General features: G+C 37.3%; 1 protein-coding gene across 1 annotated transcript in view; it reads right to left on the reverse strand.

Annotated features, from left to right (window-relative positions):
- TFB1M (transcription factor B1, mitochondrial) overlaps positions 1-21165 on the reverse strand; it is a 57320-nt gene that overhangs the window by 32766 nt on the left and 3389 nt on the right. Inside the window, exons 3-4 of the mRNA XM_082668998.1 lie at positions 7543-7651; positions 6050-6201 (exon numbers count right to left, since the gene is read on the reverse strand). Coding sequence (XP_082525124.1) covers positions 6050-6201; positions 7543-7651 — 261 coding nt within the window. The remainder of the gene's footprint in view (positions 1-6049; positions 6202-7542; positions 7652-21165) is intronic.

Raw genomic sequence — 21165 nt, forward strand, 5'->3', positions numbered from 1 at the left:
TGCGTAAGTAAATTACAGATCAGGGACCTGCACATTAAAACCATATGGGATACAGTTTCATATTCATGAAATGAACAAAATTTAAACAACAGAAAAAGAACCTGACAGAACCTAATACTGGCAACAATACGGAGCAGCAGGAATTCCCATGTGCCGCTAGTGAGATGCGAAATTGGCACAAGCACTGTGGCCTATGATCTGGCAATATATACAGCAAAGCTAAAGTTGGGTAAACCCTTATGATCCTTTAGGTCTACCTCTATGAATACATCCTAGAGACCTGCTTCACAGGGAGATATGTACAGGGATATTCACTGCAACATTATATGTAGTATGCAGAAAAAAGTGGAAAAACATAAAGGTCCATCATAGGTGAATAAACTGTGGTAATTCTGACAATGGAATGCTAAATATAGTTACAATGAATACAAGAGACACCAACTAAGTCCCAAACAGAGTAAACAATAACTGACAGAAAATATGTACAGTATGACTCCACTCACACAATAACTTCAAAAGATTATTTCTTATTGTTTACTCTCTATGTGCATGTGTATATCTATCTATCTATATCTGTAGAGCAAGCAAAACATGTTCATGGGCATAATATCAATTTTAAGACAGTTCAATTCATAGGAGGGAAAAGGGGGATAGAAGAGGGCTCCAAACATATCTATTTTATTTCTTAAAAAGATATGAAAAATATGGCAGTATATTAAGATTGGACAAAGCTGAGTGGTGGATAAAACAACTAGGCATACTTATTTTTCTAAAATGTAGCCTGCTTCTCTACGTTCTTAGAACTCCCTGGACATTCTAAATCTCTTTTGAATGATAGAGTCAACATTACAAATACCAACAATTACTGGAATAATCCTGGGGCCAGGTATGCCTGTGCTGTGCCGTACTACTAACAGTCAAAGACGGAGCACTTTTTGAGTCACTGGGTTGGCCAAAAAGTTCATTTGTCCCCCCCCGCCCCCCCCGCAAGATGGCTCTAGTAGCACTCAGCTGTCTTTAACTACTTTCGAAACAGATTTGTTAGATTGTGACAGCTGTCATATCAGCGTGCGTTGAAAAAACCTTATCAAAATTGGTAAATTTTTGTGTAGCCATTTTAATATTGAAGATTCAAGAAAAAAAGCGACATTTTCTGAATATTATGCTTTATTATTTCAAGAAAGGTAAAAATGGAACTGAAACGCAAAAAAAAAGATTTGTGCCAGTGTATGGAGAAGGTGCTGTGACTGATCGAATGTGTCAAAAGTGGTCTGTGAAGTTTCGTGCTGGAGATTTCTCGCTGGACGATGCTCCACGGTCAGGTAGACCAGCTGAAGTTGATAGCGATCAAATCGAGACATTAATTGAGAACTCAACATTATACCACCCAGGAGCTAGCCAACAAACTCAACATATACAAATGAAGTGCTGAAAATCATTTGCACCAACTTGGTTATATTCAATGCTTTGTTGTTTGGGTACCACATAAGTTAAGTGAAAAAAACCTTGACTGTATTTCCGCATGCAATTCTCTATTTAAATGTAATGAAAATGCTCCGTTTTTAAAACAAATTGTGGTGGGTGATGAAACGTGGATACTGCACAATAATGTGGAATGGAAGAGACTGTGGGGCAAACAAAATGAACCATCACCACTCCAAAGGCTGGTCTTCATCCAAAGAAGGTGATGTCGTGTACATGGTGGGAATGGAAGGGAGTCCTCTATTGTGAGCTCCTTCGAGAAAACTAGACGATTAATTCCAACATGTACTGCTCCCAATTAGACCAACTGAAAGCAGCGCTCAATGAAAAGTGTCTGGAATTAGTCAACAGAAAATGCATAATCTTCCATCAGGACAATGCAAGACCACATGTTTCTCTGATGACCAGGCAGAAACCGTTACAGCTTGGCTGGGAAGTTCTGATTCCTCCACCGTATTCACCAGGCATTGTACCTTTGGATTTCCGATTACTTCAGTCTTTACAAAATTCTCTTAATGGAAAAAATTTCAATTCCTTGGAAGACTGTAAAAGGCACCTGGAACAGGTCTTTGCTCAAAAAGATAAAAAGTTTTGGGAAGATGGAATTGTGAAGTTGCCTGAAAAATGGCAGAAGGTAGTGGAGTACATTGTTCAATAAAGTTCTTGGTAAAAATGAAAAATGTGTCTTTTATTTTTACTTAAAAACCGAAGGAATCTTTTGGCCAACCCAATATATTTACTGTGCTGGGTGTTTCTCTTTTCTGCTTCACTGTCACGTGTCAAACTCTAATAGTCCCTTTTACTTTGCTGCTTCTAACCAGCTGTGGGCATGAACACCACATAATTTGGCTTGTAAAAGCTTTGCCTTAGGTAAGATTTAAAAATAGGCTTTAATCTGAGATGCTGAGAAAATTTCCTGTGGGCAAAGTTAACCGTAGATTTTGTAGCATATTTTGTTACTTAGAAGCCATCCCTCATCTCAACCCTTTTTACTTTAGATTACCTGGCTCTTGTCTGTATTTGGACAGTTAAAATTACCGGGAAGTCAAGTTAAGACAAGTGATGAGTTGCTACAGTATATATAACAAAATAAATTCTTCCCTTCTAAAATGTAAAGCCGAGAACTGTACATATTCTCATGCAAATATCAAAAACAAAGACAAATAATGGAAGTACAGATTTAAGTTAATAAGCTTATGGATCAAATGGTCAAAAATATTTCTAGCTCTTTATAAAGAAAAAAGGAACTTTACCACTGGCATAAGATTCAAAATTTTTAAAATGCATTGTGCAAACTGGCACCATTCAAAGCAGTTGTGTAAAACTAAAATGCAGCATGAACATAATCACAAAATTAGAAAATAAACCAAAAGAAATGCCCAGACTTAAATGATCTCATCCTGGATTTTCTTCCAGTATTTTACTTTACATCTGAAAGGTGTGTTCCCACTGAAGAGAATTTAAAAATCACTTTAACCAAAAGGCAAACCAGGGAGGCATGGACGGTAAGCTAATTTGCTATAAAGACACATTTAAGTACAATATATTTCACCTAGAGTGCTACATATCCAGTTATGCCAGGGGAAGGGGTGTCCTGATAGACACCTATCCAATGTAACCCATCCAATCTTTGTAGCAAATACACACACAGGCTGTAGAGATGAAAATATGTGAATCATATCTTATAACTTAGAAGAAAGCAGCACACACACCTGTCCCTAATTTATTAAGGAAAAATTCAAGCCACAAACCAGAAAGCTCTGCAAAAAGATTGCATTAAACGCTAGCATAAGAGTTAAACGGTCGATCAACCATTCAAACATGAATTGATGTTTCTTTGATAGATGTATTACAGGTAAAGCTATGAAAATTCAAACTCCATCACAGGATAGACTTGAAAAGCAACAGCCCAGGGAATCAAACCAGGTAATTTTTCAGTAAAAAGAAAAACTCTTAACCCTTAAGCTTTTAAAAAATTCTGATTGAATATAAGAAAAACAACGGGTCCAAGAATTCACAAGGACAGTATTATTTATTTTCCTATTCATCTAAAATAATTGTAAGTACAAATAGAAAAATTAGGCTTATACTTGAGAAGCTGCACAGCCAAACACCAGGGACGATGAGAACTAGATAATTAATGGAGAGGTGATTTCCTCCCCGCCAGGGATGTGACCATTCACCAGCCAGGGTGCCCTGGAGATGGCAGGAGATGAAGAGGCTGATGCTGGACCCAGAAAGAAGAGACCACAGGTCTGGCCACAGAAAGAACGTGAACATCGTGACTTCAGCAGAAAACATATGACCTGTGTTCAAGTTCAGCTTTCCCTGTAACTAGCTCCACAACCTGTGGAAGACGTTAAACTACTCGGAACCTCAGTTTCATCATCTATGAGATTTGTTAAGGTCTCATTTATTGCTACACAGTCTGATTCTATTTTATGAGCTGTTAACTTTAAACTGTCTACATGCCTCGTAATGTGTGAGCTGAATTCTTAAATTTACACCCTGTAGTCTTAAGAGGAACACGCTCGTTTCTGTTCTGTAACTCACAAGGCCAAGCCAAGCAAATGTTTAAAAGTGCTTTCTGTGGCTAAATACAAAATTACAAACATGACAGTGTCAAGAACAAACAGAGGTTACATAAGAGAATGCTGCTTAGTCTCCCATTGAAACTTTCACTTGCAAAAATCAGAGGAGCAGTGTTATCTACACTTCTAAAGCACTCCGTTAATTACAGACTCAATATAAACTCCTCTCAATATTAATACTAAAATCAACTTTTTGTTAAAGAAAAATAATTGCATACGGTTAAGTGGAAGCAACACTATTATTAATAAGCACAACGGACACTGAGTCGTTGAAAATGTTATCCCACCTCTTCAGCCTCTGTTCCTTTGCTCTTTCCCCCCAAAGAATCAGAGTACATAGTATTTTGCATTTCTATTGTGTTACTGAAGAACAGAAATACCATAATAATCATGTCAGCTGAGAAAGAAAAACCAAGGACAAATCCAAAAGCTGAGAAAATAAGAAGAACTATTAGCATGGCCTCAATTCAAACCAACAGAAGAGAATTAACAGAGTCACGAGGAGGAGACGACTAGGACCTTAGGAAAAAGAGGATGTCATCTTAGAGTTTCTAACAAACACAAAAGGGTCCTAATTTTTGTGATGGATTTTATAGCCAAATAATCTAAAACAAAGTTTTTCCAACTGTGGCGTTATTGACATTTTGGGCTGGTTAGTGCTGAGTAATTCTTTGCTGTGGGGGACTGTCCTGTGTACTGAAGGATGTTTATCATCATCCCTAACCTCTATCCACTAGATGCCAGAAGCATCCCCAACATTAAAAAACCAAAAACCTCAGAATATCCAGTATCTTGTCAAAAATTATCAGGCTTGCAAAGAAGCGGAAAAACGGGACCCATAGCAAAGAGGGTGGGCAAAGTCAACTGGTAAAACAGTACAGAAATGACAGAGGTAAGGAAATTAGTAGGCAAAGATCTTAAAATAGCTATTACAGATATTATACATATGCATAAGGATGCCAAGGAAAGCATGAACATAATGAGAGAAAGGGAAGATATAATAAGACTCAAATGAAACTTTTAGAGATAAAAATACAATATCTGAAATGAAAAATAAACTGAGTAAAATTAACAACGGATTAGACACTGCAGAAAAGAGTGGTAAATTTAAAGCTGCAGAATGATCCAGCATTGCCACTTTCAGGTTTATACCCTAAATAAATCTTGCCTATGTGCACCAGTTGACATCAAAATAGGAACGTTCACGACAGTTGTTTGTGATAATGAAACACTGAAACTAATGCAGGGTCCCAAAACAGGAATATGAACAGATAAATGACAGATAAATAGTCAAAGAGCGGGTAGTAAATAGCTGTACAAATAAACTATAGCTATGAACATGAGCAGATCAGGATAAAAAGAATACAAAGAATACACGTTGTATGAACCCACCTGTATAAAGTTAAAAAATGGACAAAACTAAAGTATATTAATTCTACAGATAAGAATCTATGCGATAAACTATGCAGGGAATAATAATTCGCAAACTCATGGTATAGATTATCTTGGTAGCAGGTGGGGGACAGGAGATGTAATCAGAATGAGGTATACAAGAGGGTGTCAAAGATGTTTATAATTTAATTATTAACTTGACTTGGGTGGTAGAGATTCATATGTTCTTTTTATTAAGCCATACATACACAAAGCCATGCATATACATTATATACTCTTTTGTATTTATATGTCATAATGAAATTTTTAAAAAAATGCTTATAGTCTACAGATTCCCTCCTTAAACCTCTGCACTTCAAAAACTGCTCTCATCTGCCCTGAGGGTTCATCTTCTAGAGAGAGAAACTTGGAACACTCCAGCCATGGGAATGCCTAGCAGGCTTATTAGCTGAATCAAAGTCTATCTATTGAATAATAAGACATGCAGCCCCCTTCCCTTTCTCAACTCCAAATTATCACATTCTTTTTGTTTTATTTGGTAATTTGATCACATGATAAAATAGCCAGAAAAAGTTAAAACTTACCTCTGCCACTTCCTTTTGAAAAGTCAAAGTCATCTGGGTTCTGCCGTAAGCAAAAGGTCCATTTCTATGAGAAACGTTTTCAAGCCATTTGATAATCAGTGGAGTTGATACACTAAAAGGCAGATTTCCAATAATATGTACATTTGGAGGATCTGGTTGGCATAAGAAAAAAAACTTGGAATGATTATTTCATCAATATATTCTGAATACAATTTCAGCTAAGAGTAAAATCAAACTGGATATTAACAGCATCAAACAAAAATATACAAAAAGATATGGCTGAGTATTTTCCAGTCCATTTATTCTCCAGAAGCAATGTTTTCTCACAATCCGCTTTGAATTATCATGGAAAAAAAATCCTACCTAATTACTATTCAGTCAAAGTCTTCAGGTTTTGGCTTAGGAAAAATATGAAAAAGAACTGGTTTGAGGGAAAAAATCATTTGCTTTGGACATGATGAGGTCAAAGTTCCTATGGGGCACCCAGATGAAGCTGTCAGATACCTAGGCAGGGGATACAGGCTGGACGTGAAGATTAAGTGTGCAGTATATACACGGTAAGTGAAACCACAGGGGAGGAGTAATCCAGGCAAACCTGCTGCATGAGAACAGCAGGTTCCACCCCTCCCCCCCCAGCTCAGAAACAACATGTAAGATGTGGCTGGAAAAATAACCACCAGCAAAGAATACTTAGAGAAAGCTCCCAACAATGTAAAAGGAGGAATAGGAGCGCCTGGTATCAGGAAGACAGGAGCAGAGAAATAGTCTAGAAGAGAGTAACAGTCAGATTAATGCCAGGGAACTTGAGATGGATTGAAGCAGGCAGTTAGGTCGGTTGTCACTGTGTCTGTGACAGGCTGGGCAGGCAGAAACCTGAAGGCTGGTGCCGAGAAGAGGACAGTGGGAGCCTGGCGTGCAGCGGCCAGAGACAAGGGGGGCAGCCGTGGGGGCATGCCAGAATCGCTCCTCCAGGTGTTCTGAGGGGTTTTATGGGCACGAAACACACCCCATTTATCTATGTATTCCAAGGAGCTGGCACATAGCAGGTACCCAGTAAACACTGTCTGTGAATGAAGAGCACCTTGGTTAGTCATTGAATGTGAAAGACAATGGAAATAAAGTTAGAAAGGTGTGGGTACAGCTTGGTTCACTAAAACTTCTTTTTTCACCACTTGGAAAAAGTAACACTTTATAGTTCATTCCATCCTTACATGGTATCATAAAAATAGAAAGTTTATTTGAACAGAACCCAAAATATTTGAAAAATATCGGGTAAATAAATTAGAATTATAAAATCAAATTACTTTATCTTACTTTGGAACAAAGTGGAAAAGCAGAAAAAAACTGCAATGCGCATTACCTATTTAATTCTAGTCATTTAATTTTTAATATAAATATATAATAAACATTTATAATGTATAATAAATAACATAAATATTTGTGATCTAAATAATTACAAAAGAAAATAAGAAAACCAACCCAAAGTCACTTACCATCCTCCCACTGTCTTTTGAGACTTTCTGGAAAAGCATTTTCTATCTTAAATGTCAAGACATCTCCATGGACAATTCTCAGTTTTCCAGGTGCTGCATCAGAAAGCATCTAGTTTACAAAAAGGTCAATAAAGTGAGCTCATACACTTTGGAGAAGAGTAGAACTAATTTTTTTCTTCAAGTCTGTGCATCGTTAAATAAATCTGAAAAGCCAGACTAAGAATGATCATTAATGAACTAATAGCATGCTGTGTCCACTGCAACAGGCAACTGTGGTGTTTGACTTTCAACACATAAGAATGACTGGGGATAGTGGCAGATACTAGTATAACAATAGCTTATAACATCACAAATAATACATTATCTTAATTCTGACCCGCAGAATGACTTGTATTTCTGTACAGATTTAGCAAAAACTCAACTCTTACCTGTCTTTTTAAATTACAGACTAAGCAGTCTCCCAAGGCAACAGAAATAAAACCAAAAATAAACAAATGGGACCTAATCAAACTTACAAGCTTTTGCACAGCAGAGGAAACCATAAACAATACAACCTACAGAATGGGAGAAAATATTTGCAAACGATGTGACCCATAAGGGCTTAATTTCCAAAATATACAAACAGCTCATACAACTCAACAACAACAAAAAAACCCAATCAAAAAATGGGCAGAAGACCTAAACAGACATTTCTCCAAAGAACACATACAGATGGCCAATAGGCACATGAAGAGATGTTCAACACTGCTCATCAGAGAAATGCAAATCAAAACTGCAATGAGGTACCACCTCACACTGGTCAGAATGGCCATCATTAAAAAGTCTACAAATAACAAACGCTGGAGAGGGTGTAGAGAAAAGGGAACCCTCCCACACTGTTGGTGGGAATGTAAGTTGGTGCAGTCACTGTGGAAAACAGTATGGAGGTTCCTTAGAAAACTAAAAATAGAATCACCATATGACCCAGCAATCCCACTCCTGAGCATATAGTCAGACAAAACTATAATTCAAAAAGATACATGCACCCTAATGTTCATAGTGGCACTATTCACAATAGCCAAGACATGGAAACAACCTAAATGTCCATTGACAGATGAATGGATAAAGAAGATGTGGTACATATATACAATGGAATATTACTCAGCCACAAAAAAGAACGAAATAATGCCATTTGCAGCAACACTGATGCAACTAGAGATTATCATACTAAGTGAAGTCAGAAAGAAAAAGACAAACAGCATATGATAACACATGTAGAATCTAAAATATGACACAAATGAAACTATCTTGAAACAAACAGAATCACGGACATAGAGAACAGACTGGTGGTTGCCAAGGGAGGAAGGGGGAGTGGGGAATGGAAGGATTGGGAGTTTGGGGTTAGCAGATTCAAACTATTATACGTAGGATGGATAAACACCAAGGTCCTACTGTGTAGCAGGGAACTATATTCAATATCCTGTGATAAACCATAATGGAAAATAATATAAAAAAGAATGTATATGTATGTATAACCGAATCAGTTTGCCGTACAACAGAAATTAACACAACATTGTAAGCCAACTATACTTCAATTAAAAATTATTGATAAAAAATAAATTAGAGACTAAGGACATTATAATGAAATACTGAGAATTAATTAGGAGCAAATCATAGGAGAGATGGACTTAATTCAACTAAATCTTTGTAGCCTAAATATATACAAAGGATTCTACATATTACCAAGATCTTTAACTTAATCGACGACTAGAGTCAAACAAGCAGAAAGTCATGTGTTGTCGCCAAGCTGTCCGTGGCAGAGTCTGAATCACTTCCTTGACCAGAGTACCCCTAAAGTACTTCTGATCCCCAGGCACTTGCAACCTAATGAATTATCCTGTATGGGTTTTTTTTTTTTTTTTTTTTTTTGTGGTACGCGGGCCTCTCACTGTTGTGGCCTCTCCCGCTGTGGAGCACAGGCTCTGGACGCGCAGGCTCAGCAGCCATGGCTCACGGGCCCAGCTGCTCCATGGCATGTGGGATCTTCCCGGACCAGGGCACGAACCCGTGTCCCCTGCATCGGCAGGCGGACTCTCAACCACTGCGCCACCAGGGAAGCCCACCCTGCATGTTTTAACAAAAGCTACCTCCCAGCCTATTTCTACCTTCCACTATTTGCTTTCCTTCCTCTTCCTTCAGTTTTTCTCAGTAAAAAAGAAAAATAAATAAAGGAAAAACGTACTCTTTCCTTAATCTCTTTTTTTTCCCCTCCATCTCATCCATCTTCACATCACATCTTAAGAAATGCCCTTACAATACTGAAGTGCTGGCACCTAACTAAAAAGAGCCTTCCAGCTAAGCCATCTATAAATTTGCATTGTGTTAAGTGCCCTGGACCCAACACAAAACTTGATTCTTTAAGTCCTTAGTTAAAAAACAAACAGCAACAAAAAAAACAGATGCAGTCCCTGAGCTTATAAAGCTCAACATGCAGGAGTGACTAAAATCGATGAAAACAAACACATCTAAAGTAGGTTAGAAAGGAAGAGGTAACCCTCTACCCACATTAAATCTCATCTCAGGGAGCTCAGAGAACCTTGGCTCCAATTCAAGGAACTTTTGCCCTGAGCATCCCTTGGACCTTCTTCTCTAGCTCAATTAAAGCTAACTAATTTTCCTAACTCTCCTCTTCACTAACTGAGGCAACTGAGGAAGGACGAAAGCACCACCACAGAAGCCAGAGAGGAGACATGGACCAGGGCACCCAGTTGTAGATCACTTACACCTTTGGGGCAACAATGTGCCTTGCACATGCTTCTTTAGAGCACTGTGTATTACAATTATGTATATTTAAGTTTCTTTTCCCTGCAACAACATAGGTCCCTTAAGGGCACCTGTTTCTTATCTACCTTAATATCCCCTGCAGCTGCAACAGTACATAGTAGTGCTTCATTATATTTGATAAGTGAATGAATAAGTGAATGCTCAAATGGCATTCAGTTTTCTGTGAAGCTGGAATACTCCTCTCCTAGCCTGTGAGATTTGGGGCTCCCAAAATTTGTAGGGTCCAGAAACTTGCAAAGATTTATTTCACTGATAAATCAATTAGAAGTTGAGAAATGCATAGCTGAAATGCATATACTAATTAGAGGCTAAACATTTTAAGTCTGGGAATCATCTGCTTTGATACATTTAGCCATGGTAGTTCAGCAAAAATAATTGCGCACCTCTGATATTAAGGTACTTATGGATTATTTTAAGTTACCATGATTTGCTAAAACTTAATCTGATGAGTTCCAGACAATTAATCTTAGAAAATATAATAACCTCAATATACCATAAAAATAAAAAAGGAGATAGCTCTCTATGGGACAGGTTCTTACTGTATAAAAACTGTGTATTTAATGATAGCATTTACCATCAATGAAGAACTTAAAATTTTTTTCTATAATTATGCTTCACATAATTAAAACAAATAAGCATACCAAAAACAAAGAGGCAGAACTAAAAGCTTATGTTTCACATGTCAATATACAGAAAGTAATGAAGTTATCAGTAATTAAGATTAAAACAATGTAAATTTTGCTTTTTGGCATTAATTTACATGCTCTGATAACTCAACCAAGTTTGAAATGTTAATTTTTTCCACCTTGACACACACAGCTGCATGCCAGAAACCTGATATAATACACATTCACCTTCCTTTTCTAAGTTTAAAGTTGCTTTTTTTTTTTTGGATTCCCCTTCAGGCTTAAGTGTCAGTCAGTGAAACAGCAAGTCGTCCTGTTCTTTAAAAGGTCTACCTTTTCCAGGACCACTCTGTAGCTTAATCTTCCCCTTTCCCACTCCCCACTGCAGAAGGAATGAATGCTGGTGTTCAGTTTTATGGCAAGGCCCTGAAGCAATTATGGAGGCCAAAAAAAAGAAAATGCTATACAAACTGAAACGACAGTATGATTACAGACAGCAGCCATTTCAACACCTGATGATATTCAGCAATGACACAGAAAGACCTTCTAACTAACCACTAATAGAGGAAAATGTTTTCATCGTCATAATGATGTTTGGGGAATGACGAAGGGGTGGGAAAGATCACTATTACAACCCTTCAAGAATAACACTTCGAAACATTGGAGGTGTTGCCTCATGATGTGCTCAAAGGCACAGCTGACTATGAATGCACACACTTGATTACAGCCAAATGGGTATTTATACAGACACTCAAATTATTCTATCATTTTTATTTTAGTTTCCAATCCTATATTCTTCCAAAATGAGGCATGAGTAAGCTTTGAGTAAAAAGTATTCATTAAATAAGGCTGTAAAAGAAGAAAGAAAGCCAAACCATGACAGGAGAAACATGCATGTAAATCGTGAGAGCTTTACATTGTGACAATCCTGGAGATGTTAGATCTCACAGCTGACATACTGAATTATATCATTTTCACTCAGTATTGGAGGTAATTATACCCAGTTTCCAAGAGATCATGTGTTTTTCTGGTATTAAGTTTTGTAAAGGGTACAAGGAACAAACAGAGAATGCCTTTAATAAAAGTGAGAAAACAAATGCAAAAGTATTCTTCACATGGTCACCGAAAAATCTCTCTCCTCTAACAAGTCAAGGTCTTAGTGAATGCTTTCTGTGGGGGGCAAGCAGCTATGGTCTAACTAGATAGTTTGCTGGTGATCTAATTTGATGAGGAAAGAACTTATACCCAATTATAAGGTACTTATGCCCAATTACCAATTCCTTGAGAAAAACTGTATCAAATAGCCATTTTCTCATGGTGAGGGGCTTCTCATGCCACCTTCTCATGGTGAGTGGCTCATGGCAGCCAACACTGTACAGTGGGCTAAAGATTAATTACCCAGCCCAGTGATATTACCTTCCTTCTAACTTGCCACAAAGTAGGAACCCAAACACTGTTGAAATAAGGGCTGGACAAAACTGTTAGGCAAACTATATGATAATGAATCTACAGTATGAAACACAATAGGTGAAAAAAAGTTTTTTTTATTATATAGAACACAGAGAAAAGACTAATGCTATTATTCAAAAGGAATTTAAGATAATGTTACAAATGACTTTTCTAAGGGTGAAGATTACAGCATGATTTCAAAAAGTCAGCCTGCTTTGCTTTTTAAACAGGACCAGAACATGTACAGTAGAAACTCACTCACTCAGACTCATCAAGGAATTAGATGTTTGATTTAATAAATTTTCTATTCAACCAATGTAACTCCTTTAGGTGTTAACATTTCTTAAACAGAAACATACAGGTGGAAATCTTTCTAAACTGTATTGCACAATTCTCTTCCTAACCCACGAACAATGCACCCAATGTCACCCTTTTCTTGATGACTTGGGTCACTGTTGCCTGGAGAGCAAAGGCCTCAATGGTTATGATCCCTTAGTGCTGTGCTTTTTTTCAGTTTTATATTTGCTTTTTATAGCTTTTCTACCACAGTAATAATCGTTACTTCTTGCTCTTGTCAGTGGGTCTGCTTCTAGCATTGGTCTCTGTACTTACGACTTACAGTGGACTAGGAAATCACTTTGGCTGTAAGTCACCTTTTGCTAATTGGTTGAGTGCTGTCTATGTTATGATTAACTATGGTTATAGCTATATCAAGTAACTTACATGTGTAAAGTATGTAATTATCATAACAGAAAGTCCTCCTTATTTAAAATTTGCTAGCAACGAAAGAGTTTCAAAATTCTACTACCTCTGATTAAAAACAGCTCCTTTTGTCAGGATGACTAGATTACTTTATATGTCCCTTTACAAGACGACAGGGAAGGAGAATAATTATAATAGCAACCGTGTATTGACTACTGGCAATAGGCCTGGCTCTTTACATAAATTTCTATCTATCCTTGTAATAACCACAAAAGATAACTATCATTCCCATGCTGCAGATGAGAAAGCTGAGGCTACAAAAGGTTCAAAGGCAAGCTCAGGGTCACAAAGCTAGTGAGTGACATATATGATATTTGAACATCAGCCTATTTGATTCTCAATGCCATGAACTCTCTACTTTGCCTATCAAGAAATAATCACTCTATTTACCTACTATAAAATCCCAGAGGTAATACTAACAATAATCAATGCCTTACTATCTCCAAAATTCCATGAAATAAACACATAACTTAACGGTTAGGAAGACTCCTAGAGCTTCTTACTCTGGTCGAGATGAAATATAGGAGACCAGATACATTCTTTTGCCTTAAATGAGAAACGGACAAAATAGTTGAGGCAATAATATTCAGACACTGGACAACAGGAAGTGCAGGAAAACCTGCAGATCCAAGAAGCTCTCACTGCCCCACGCGCAAGAAACATGAAGAAAATGACACCAAGGCATATCATGATGAAAATGCTCAAAACCAGTGATAAAGAAAAAAATCTTAAAAACAGCCAGAGAAAAAAGCCAGAAGCAAAGATAAGAATGACAGCAGGGCTTCCCTGGTGGCGCAGTGGTTGAGAGTCCGCCTGCCAATGCAGGGGACACAGCCTGGGAGGATCCCACATGCCACGGAGCGGCTGGGCCCGTGAGCCATGGCCGCTGAGCCTGCGGGTCGGGAGCCTGTGCTCCGCAACGGGAGAGGCCACAACAGTGAGAGGCCCGCGTACCACAAAAAAAAAAAAAAAAAAATCTTGAGATGGGGAAATAAGCCTAAATTATCCAAGTGGGCCCAATGTAATCACAAAGGTGATGAGAGGCAGGAGGATTAGAGGCAATAGTAGAGATGTAGAAGCGAGAGGTACATGAGCTAATGATGGCAGGTGGCCTCTAGAAGCTGAAAAAGGCAAGGAAACATTCTCCCCTGAAGCCTCCAGCAGAATACAGCCCTGCTGACCTTGCTTTTAGACTTCTGACACCCAGAACTGTAAGATAAAAATTTGTCATTTTAAGCTACTGAATTTGTGGTAATTTGTTACAGCAGCAATAGAAAACTAATACATAAGGCAGAGATGGCCAGAGTGGTGGGAAAAATGCAAGATCCACTACACACTTGCCTCTGAGAAACACACTTAAAATATAAAAACAGAAATAGGTAAAAAGGGTGGAAAAGATATACCATTCTAACACTAATCAAAAGAAAGACGGAATGGCTATATTAATATCAGACAATGTAGATTTCAGAGGAAAGAATATCACCAGGGATCAGGAAGTTCATTTCAAAATGATAAAGAAGCCAATCCATAACAAAGATATAACAATCCTAAATGTTTATGCACCTAAAAACGGTGTTTAAAACTAGGTGAAACAAAAACTGATAGGGCTGCAAGGAGAGACAGACAAATCTGCAGTTAGAGTACAAGATTTCAATACCTTTCTCTCAATAAATGATTGAACAAGTAGACAGAAAATCACTAAGGAGATAGAAGACTTGAGTAATGCCAACTGACCTAATTGAAATTTATGCTGCATCCAACAACAGCAGAATGCATATTCTTTTCAAGAAACGTTTACCAAGACAGATCATATTCCACATGCTATGAACAAGTCTGAATTAATAAAAAATGATTCAACTCATGCAAAGTATGTTCTCTGATTACAATGGAATTAAACTAGAATAACAGAAAGAGGTCTGAAAAGCCCCCAAATTTGCAAACTAAATGATACACTTCTAAATAATCCACAAGTCAAATAAGAAACTATAAGGGAAATTTGAGCTGAAGTCTTTCTTTAATATCTCAAAAAATATTAAAAAAAAGGAAATTAGAAAGTATTCTGAATGCAATGAAAATGAAAACAACATATCAAAATTTGTGGGATTCTCCTAAAGGTGTACTGAGAGGGAAATTTATTGTACTAACACCTATAAGAAAATAAGAAAGGCTTCAAATCAATGACTTGTTTCCACCTTAAACTATAGAAAGAACAAATTAAACCCAAAGCAAGAGGAACAAAAATTTCAGAGCAGAAATCTATGAAATAAGAAAATAGAGAAAAATCAGTGATTCCAGAGCTGTTTTTGTTTAAGATCAATAAAGTTGACTACTCTGTAGCCAGACTGATCAGTAAAGAGAGATATGCTAATTACCAACATCAGGAATGAGAGAGGTGACATCATTACAGATTCTACAGATGGTTTATTTACCATTAGAAAAATCAATATAATTTGCTATGTTAATTAAAAAAGAAAACCATACGATTATCTCAAAAACTCAGAAAAAGTATTCTTGCAAATCCAATATCCATTCATTATTTAAAACAAACAAAAAACTTCTCAGCAAACTAGGAACAGAAGGGACCTTCTTCAGCCGGAAAAAGGAGATCCAGGAAAAACCTACAACTAACATCATACTCAATGGTTAAGAGTCTGAATGCTTTTCCCCTAAGACCCGAGAAAGACAAGGATGTTCACTCCTACCACTTCTGTTAAACACTGTACTGTAGGTCTTAGTGCAAGATGAAGAAAAACAGTGACAAATAGATTGGAACGGAGGAGGTGAAACTGTCTTTATTTGCAGATGAAATATTAATATATGCAGACAATACTAAGGAAATCTAGAAAACAGCTACTAATAAGTGAGTATAGCAAGGTTGTAGGAATACAAAGTCAATATCTAAAAAAATGGTATTTCTACATAGTAACAACAAACAACTTTGAGTTAAAATTAAAAACCAATACCATGTACAACAGTATCAAAGAATATGAAATAGTTAAGGGTAAATCTGACAAAAGGTGTGCAAGACTTGTCTACTAAGAACTATAAAACATGGCCATGAGAAATTAGAGAAAACCTAATAAATGGGGCAATATGTCACGTTCATGCATCAGAAGACAATACTATTAAGATGCCAGTTCTCCCTAAAGTGATCTACAGTTTTAATCCAATCGCAATCACATGAGGCTTTTTTTTTCCAAAGTGGAAATTGCTAATATGATTTTAAAACTATTTGGAAATGCAAAGGATCTAGAATAGCAAAAACAATTTTGAAAAAGAAGAACAAGGTTGGAAGACTTACATGACCTGCTCTCAAGTCTTTCTATAAAGCTACGGTAATCAACACAGATTGGTATTGGTGAAAAAGACAGACCTATAGATCAATAAAACAGAATTGGAAGTCCAGATATGGACCAACACACATAAAGCTAATTGATTTTTGACAACAGTAACAAGGCAACTCGATGAGGAAAAGATAATATTCTCAACAAATGGTGCAAAAAAAAAAAATCTTTACCCTTACATCACAATATATACAAAAGTTAACTCAAAATGTGTCACAGGCCTACATGTAAAAGTTAAAACTATGAAACTTCTAGAAGACAGGAGAAATTCTTAGTTTGGGTTTTGGCTTTTTTTTTTTAATTTCTCAAAGTACTGTGACTCTGAAACATGCATTAAATTTAAGTGCTAAAATTTCATGCACTTGTATGGGGTAAGGGGGAAGCAAATTATATTGACTCCATTTTGAGAATTTAGAGTTAGAATGATCTCGCTAAGATTAGTGTCTAAAGTTTCCTTACTGAAAATATTTTAGAGATATCTTCATAATTTTTCTGCTCATTGTAAGGAACTAATATTACCTAGTGATTCATAGGGATTTATTGTAATATTTTACTCCAAACTGTAGATTTGTAGATTTTCAAGGTTCATGTTCCTCTCATTGCACAAAAAGAAGATCAAAGCGAGACTTCTGCCTTTCACTGTTATTTTTGTTTTGTCGTGGAATGTTTAGAACAAGAGGAGAGCAAGTTCTGGCAGAGGTTATAATTTGGCTCACCTGGAGCAAACCAACGAGGAGGCACTCTAACTACCAAATTAAGGTCTCTACTTAATCAACACTTGGAAAATTGGAGAGGGATTTTATTTTTCTCCTTCCCATTTACAATCATCCCTTGGTATCTGCAGGGGATTGGTTCTAGGACCTGCTGAGAATACCTAAATTCACAGATACTCAAGTCCCATAATCAGCCCTCTGTACCTGTTCAACCTCAGATTCAACTAACCTCGGATCGTGTAGTACTGCATGTATTTACTGAAAAAAAATTGTGTATAAGTGGACCACTGCAGTTCAAATCCGTGTTGTTCTAGGGTCAACTGAACTTTGAAAACCACTGGATCTTATGTTGCTTATGATTCTAAGAATTTGTACATTATTCAGGAAATAAGCTTTCATCTCAATTAGCATTCAACTTTTAAAAAACTGAGATACAATTAACATATAACATTATGTTAGTTTCCGGGGCACAACATAATGATTAGATATATGTGTACACTGTGAAACTATCACCACACACAAACTTTTCTTCTTGTGATGAGCACTTTTAAGATTCATTCTCTTAGCAACTTTAACATACACAGTACAGTATTAACTGTAGTCAGCATGCTCTACATTACATCCCCAGGACTTATAACTGGAAGTTTGTACCTTTCGACTAACTTCACCCAGTTCACCCAAGCCCAACCCCCAGCCTCTGGCAGTCACCAATCTGTTCTCTGTATCTATGAGTTCACTTTTGTTTTGTTGTTGTTGTTTTTTTAAGATTCCACATCCAGATAAAACATCCAAAAGAAAATGTAGGAGAAATTCTTAGTTTTGGCCAATTATTTTAAAACTAAGGTGTAAAAAGCATCAAATTAAAAAAAACATTGATAAACTTTACATGATAAAAACTAAGTTTTATGCACAATCACAAGAAAATGCAACCACAGGAAGAGAGAAAGAAACTCCACATGTCCAATACTAGTTTGATGAGTAGTCCCAATGTTTCCACAGCACTGGGGATTTTCTAGTGCTCCAAAGGAATAACATTACTTTTCTCTTATACCTCTTTCCAGATTAGCAGTCTCATGAACAATCCTTAATTACCAAAAGTGCCCAAGGCATGGGGATGATAATTTAATTGATTACTTATATCAAAAATTGTATTGAGGGCTTCCCTGGTGGCTCAGTGGTTGAGAATCTGCCTGCTAATGCAGGGGACACGGGTTCGAGCCTTGGTGTGGGAGGATGCCACATGCCGCGGAGCAACTAGGCCCGTGAGCCACAACTACTGAGCCTGCGCGTCTGGAGCCTGTGCTCCGCAACAAGAGAGGCCACGATAGTGAGAGGCCCGCGCACCGCGATGAAGAGCGGCCCCCACTTGCCACAACTAGAGAAAGCCCTCGCACAGAAACGAAGACCCAACACAGCAAAAATAAATTAATAAACTCATACCCCCAACATCTTCTTTAAAAAAAAAAATTGTATTGAGTGCCCACTAAGATAAGGCATTCATTTAATCCATAGCAATCCTATGAGCAAACCAAGGCACAGATAGTTACCTGCCCAAAGTCACATAAATAGTAAACGGTAGGGCCTGAAGTGAACACAAGCCATTTGATGCTAACAGTCTGTTCTTCGCTACAAACTCAGACGATAATGCTTCCACGTATTAGACATGTTTTCTTACATTACAACATGCTGATGGTGAAACCTATGTTATCACTATGTTCTTTCCCTTAGGCTGCCTCGTGATAATATTTTAAGAATTGAATTAAGCTACAAATGACATACTTTCAGCTAGCAGACATCTTATAAATTATTACAATTTCTTTAAAAAGTAATTCTATTAGCTTAGATATCACTAAAATGGAATCCTTAAAATAGATCACTCTCCTTCTGCCTTCACTGAGTTTTATGATTAATTTAGTACCTCTAAAAGAAAGTGGTTTTACATATTGAAACATTCTTTACAGGAAAAAGAAGTCTATTTGATATTTTAGTACCCAACAATTCTTTTTAACGTAAATTCCTTTCCTGCACATAAGACACTAAAAATTAATTTTGCCTCTTCTACAGAAACAAAAAAGAAGTCAAATACACATTTCTTGCACAGTAATTTACCTTGAAATCAACCTTCATGGTTAGGAAAAAAAGCACAAAACGCTTTTGATAATCAATGCTACACAATTATTCACTTTCACCATTAAATAACACATTTAATCAGCTAATTAGATAGAGCCCTACAAAGACAGAGAGACATTTATTTATCTCCCACGTGAGACACTACTCAACACCTGCTATGTGCCTGGCACTCTTACATGTCAGGGAACAAACCAAACAAAAATCTCTACCCTCATGGCGCTTACATTCCACGGGGTGAGACTGACAACAAAGAAGAACACATAGTGTGTCAGACGATAATAAATCTCATGAGACAAACAAGACAAGGCAGAGGTTAGGAATGCAGGGACTTGCGTAAGTGGTGGGGTGGGCAGGGGAGAAGAGTACAGTCGTGTTTTAGTCTGTCTTCAAAGATCTTTAGTTGAGATCAGAGAGGAGAATATATAAATTAAGCTGGCGATGAGAAATGTGATTCACCTCCCTGCCTAACGAGAAAGAATTACACATAAGAGAGGGTGAGATTTAGGGTTAAGATGTCCCTTTAAGGGGAAAAAGGTCAGATGAGTCGTCTTCTCTATGCCCACAAAAGGGTTAGATAAATAAACCTGCAGGGAATTACAGAGTGTTATTCAGTTGCTTTTTATCACCTTATGCTCTCACCAAAAATAACAATATCATCACTTCCACCTCCCACTGATACACTGCTCTTTCCTCAAATAAAGTTATAAATCTGAAACCAACTCTATCAATAAAGGCTGGCAAAATTAGATGAAACTAAATACATAATTGTTTAAGCATAAAAACTAGAAATAGCAAAATAATGAGAAAAAAATCACTAGGTTTTTAAAAAAATTCAGAGGCATGAACACAAAGCCCTAGATTTTCAAACAAATCTTTTCTAACTGTTCCGGCAGAAATTAAACATTTATCCATCAATACATACAAAAGTATCAGAACGTCCTAATTTTAAACCAATATGTCCTCTTGTATGAAAGTAACAATGTAGATAATTTTATTATTCTGCTGGACTCGCCTAATAAATTGCTACTCATATGAACTAAAGGCTAAGGGCTCTTTTAAAGTTTCAGAATTGCAGAGGAATCAAAGACTCTTTTAAGTCCATTAAGTGCCCCCCATGAAGAATTCCCTTTACAAGATCCCGGATATAATCTGTTTCACTGTTTGCCACTGTTTCAAAAATATAAGTCCCTCCTCATTTTAAGTTCACATCTGCCTCCCTCAGTTACCTGTTTTAGTTCCCTTCTAGAGAAAACAAAAACAAGCTGATCCTCCCCCACCACAACCTCTCATAGGCAGCTGTCAATCCCCTCATTCAAAGCTTCTCTTCTCCTGTTGAAACACACCCAATTCCTTCAAATATTTCCCATATGACATCACCTACTGTTTTAGATGCATGTATCATTTCATTTAAACCTCATCGTAACTCTACATGTACAATGGTACAACTTAATTTCTTCACTTAAAAAATCCTTACACAGGGCTTCCCTGGTGGTGCAGTGGTTGAGAGTCCGCCTGCCAATGCAGGGGACACGGGTTCGTGCCCCGGTCCGGGAAGATCCCACGTGCCGCGGAGCGGCTGGGCCCATGAGTCATGGCCGCTGAGCCTGCGCGTCCAGAGCCTGTGCTCCGCAATGGGAGAGGCCACAATGGTGAGAGGCCCGCGTACCGCAAAAAAAAAAAAAAAAAATCCTTACACAAATGCCTAAGCTTAACAATTAGTCTCTCTCAATGAGGCATATGTCTTCAGCTTTTGCTTGTAGACATGATTTTCTGAAT

Source organism: Grampus griseus, assembly GCF_964374135.1.
Source record: "Grampus griseus genome assembly, chromosome: 13".
Classification (NCBI taxonomy): domain Eukaryota; kingdom Metazoa; phylum Chordata; class Mammalia; order Artiodactyla; family Delphinidae; genus Grampus; species Grampus griseus.